A 3,353-nucleotide genomic window follows, 5' to 3' on the forward strand; every position below is an offset into this window, starting at 1 on the left:
CCCTTTTTTCTTTTTCATTTGATTTTACGAACTAGTCAAACTCTTGTCTTGACGAAATGAAGACGAAGGTGAAGTGGGCCCCAGATAAAGAGTCCTAACTTGGTTCGGGTCGGGTCACCCCGGATAATTAAAGGGCTGTGCTACAGAAAAGAACCTAGGAAATAAAGATCGGGTTGGGACTTGGATAATGAACTGTCAGAGATTATGCCACCTGTCATCTGACGCACTGTCTTACGCAAAATTATTTTTATAAAAATTAAAAAAAAAATAAAAGAAAAAATAGCATTAGTCTACGAAAAATCAAATCCAATTTTTTGGTCTAAGTTCCAATTTCCAAACCCTTTTTATAGCCGAACCGATAGCAGCGGTAAAAGACTTCACAGACTTCACCACACAACCACCCCTTCTTAGCTCTCTCTCTCTAGAACCAGTTCCATTGAGATTCAGATTTCTCGCGCTTTCTCGGTATTTTTATGGAAAAAGGATGGGGTCTCACACTTGATTCTGACTCCCGCGGATTCTTCCTTAATAATCAGCTACCATCTGTGATCGACCACACTAGTTCAAAACGAAATATCTTCTGTAACACTACTGATTCACCTAAGACCATGACTATGTTCTCCGGCGTCGAGCTTTCAGCCGTTAGATTTCCTCGCAGGGAAGATCAGCTCTCCCTAACGATGCCACCGCCTTCTTCCGACGAGAATCGGGCCGCTGCCTCCGTGGTCGATTTCTTCTCGGAGAAGAATAGAACAGTCAACGATCGCGATGATTCCAAAGCCGTTGCAGCTGTAAGCGTCAAGAAAGAGAGTTCCCATGGTGAGGCCACTCCTGGACCTTCGAATTTAAATGTAAGTATCAGTATACAATACATTCTCTTAATTATTATTTCACTATCTGATCAAATAAAACTTTTAATTATGTAAATTAATATTATATATATTTTTTTTAATTTTTTTTTTAGACTGGTTTAAATTTGCATCTTCGAACTGCCAATACTGGAAGTGATGAATCAACGGTGGATGATGGTGTAAAATCTGATATAGAGGATAAGCTAACCAAAAACAAGGTAATTTTAATAATCTCAGCAAATTACGGAGTACTGAATGTCTTTATTATATTTTTTAATTTTATTAATTTTTTTTTTTTTGTTATTTTCTTTGTTTAAGATGGTTCGTTTACAAGTAGAGCTCCAAAACATGAATGATGAGAATCAAAAGTTAAAAGAAATGCTTGCTCAGGTGAGCAATAATTACAGTGCTTTACAAATGCATGTGGTTTCTATTATGCAACAACAACAACAACTACAACAGCAACAAAATCATAGAACCGACACTGCTCAGCTCATACAACATCATCAGGTACTTGATTTATTTTACATTTAATTATAATAATCTATAGCTCAACTTTCAAGATCGTGAGTAATTATTAATTTATATAATTGATTATCAGATGAATAATAATAAGGATCAAGAAGTCAAACATGAGAGACAATTCCTTGATTTGGGACCAAGTACTGCCACAGTAGAGACGACAGATGATCAAGTGTCTAACAACTCTTCATCATCAGAGGAGAGAACCCGTTCCGCAACACCTCAAAACAATAATAATATTGTACAAGATGTGAAATATAATAATAGTACAACTACATTAAAAGATGGTATCCCTTTTGATAATCAAGATCACAGCTCTGCTAGTTATAGAGATTGTAAAAGGGTCAATAGAGATGAGAGCCCCGAATCTGAGTCCCAAGGTTGGGCTTCTAATAATAACAAGGTTCCTAAGTTGAATCATCCTCCTTCCAAGCCCATCGAGCAATCTCCTGATGCCACCATGAGGAAAGCCCGTGTATCAGTTCGAGCACGATCAGAAGCTCCCATGGTTAGTACATATGTATAGTTACTTCTTTCATTAATTAATGATTAAAAAGTTGGTTATAAATTATGATTAACAGTACTAATTATTTTTTATTTTTTAAATGCGAAATTTCAGATAACTGATGGCTGTCAATGGAGAAAATATGGTCAAAAAATGGCCAAAGGGAATCCTTGTCCTCGTGCCTATTATCGTTGTACAATGGCTGTTGGATGTCCCGTTCGCAAACAAGTAAGTTAATTTTATCTTGAATTTATCTAACTAAATAAACAAATAAAAATTTGTGAATAAGTATCTAATATTCTTTATTATTCTCATTTTTATAGGTTCAACGTTGTGCTGAAGATCGAACCATTTTGATCACAACATACGAAGGGAACCACATCCACCCGCTCCCACCAGCTGCGATGGCGATGGCCTCGACAACCACTGCAGCAGCCAACATGTTGTTGTCTGGTTCTATGTCTAGTGCTGATGGACTAATGAACCCAAATTTACTAGCTAGAGCCATTCTTCCATGCTCATCCAACATGGCCACAATTTCAGCTTCGGCTCCATTCCCTACAGTCACATTGGACCTAACCAACAACTCCAACCCACTACAAATGCTAAGATCTCAACAAACCCAATTTCAAGTTCCATTAGGACAATCCCAAAACTTCGCCACACCACACAATGGTTTTGGACAAGGTCTATACAATCAGTCCAAGTTTTCAGGGCTTCAGCTCTCTTCAGCTGGAGGTCAAGATAATCATATGCAGAACGTTTCTTCAGCTGCCCAATTACAAGCCCACCAAACTCATCCGCAGCCTTCTTTGGCTGATTCGGTCAGTGCAGCTACTGCTGCTATCACAGCTGATCCAAATTTCACAGCAGCACTTGCTGCAGCTATCTCCTCGATCATTGGAAATAATGGAAATAATCAGAATAATAATAATATTAATGCCGCTGGTTCCACTGCCAATCCAATTAGCAACCCAAACAACAACAACAAAATGATCAGCAACTTTCCCGGAAATTAGAGATTGTGTTTTCTAATTGTTTCAGTTGTTCATTAGGTTTTTTTAATTTTCTTCTTCATTATTTTGTTCTTTTTTTGGTTTAAACGAGTACACAAGATAAGATAACATGTTCATAGGTTTTGTTGTTGTAAGGATCTTGACGACCAAGTTCATTCTTTCTTATTGTTCAATTTTGAATAATTTTTGTTCAAAATTTTCAGTAAATACACAGAAATGGAGAAAGAAAAAAAAAACGCTATTGTATTATTAGTCAATTATATATGTACTATTTCAAATTTAAATACAAATATAATATATACTTAACTATATTTGATCCTATCTATAAAATTTAATAGTGATTCATAAGTAAACTCTTGAATGAAAATAACTAAAAGATAATTATAAAATTTGAAAATTGAATAAATGTGTGCAAGTATGTATGTGTACCACAAAACAGTCAAGAAATTCGGCTATCTC

The 3,353-nt window shown here is 36.1% G+C and overlaps 1 protein-coding gene across 1 annotated transcript; it reads left to right on the forward strand.

Annotated features, from left to right (window-relative positions):
• The first annotated feature begins 284 nt into the window (after positions 1 to 284).
• LOC115707725 (probable WRKY transcription factor 31) lies at positions 285 to 3,151 on the forward strand. Its single transcript, XM_030635756.2, has 6 exons — positions 285 to 851; positions 965 to 1,069; positions 1,170 to 1,361; positions 1,453 to 1,881; positions 1,993 to 2,106; positions 2,202 to 3,151. The coding sequence occupies exons 1-6, from the start codon at positions 474 to 476 to the stop codon at positions 2,895 to 2,897; spliced, it is 1,914 nt and encodes a 637-aa protein (XP_030491616.2). The 5' UTR covers positions 285 to 473; the 3' UTR covers positions 2,898 to 3,151.
• The last annotated feature ends 202 nt before the right edge of the window (positions 3,152 to 3,353 follow it).

This window comes from Cannabis sativa, chromosome 1, assembly GCF_029168945.1.
Source record: "Cannabis sativa cultivar Pink pepper isolate KNU-18-1 chromosome 1, ASM2916894v1, whole genome shotgun sequence".
NCBI classification, from domain to species: Eukaryota; Viridiplantae; Streptophyta; class Magnoliopsida; order Rosales; family Cannabaceae; genus Cannabis; species Cannabis sativa.

What these genes read in the sequence shown, in the direction of transcription:
- LOC115707725 (XM_030635756.2), top strand. Translation starts at nt 474, where the DNA reads ATGGAAAAAGGATGGGGTCTCACACTTGATTCTGACTCCCGCGGATTC. An exon ending in ATAAGCTAACCAAAAACAAG is followed by an intron (nt 1,070 to 1,169) that starts GTAATTTTAATA and finishes TCTTTGTTTAAG; the next exon opens with ATGGTTCGTTTACAAGTAGA. An exon ending in CACGATCAGAAGCTCCCATG is followed by an intron (nt 1,882 to 1,992) that starts GTTAGTACATAT and finishes GCGAAATTTCAG; the next exon opens with ATAACTGATGGCTGTCAATG.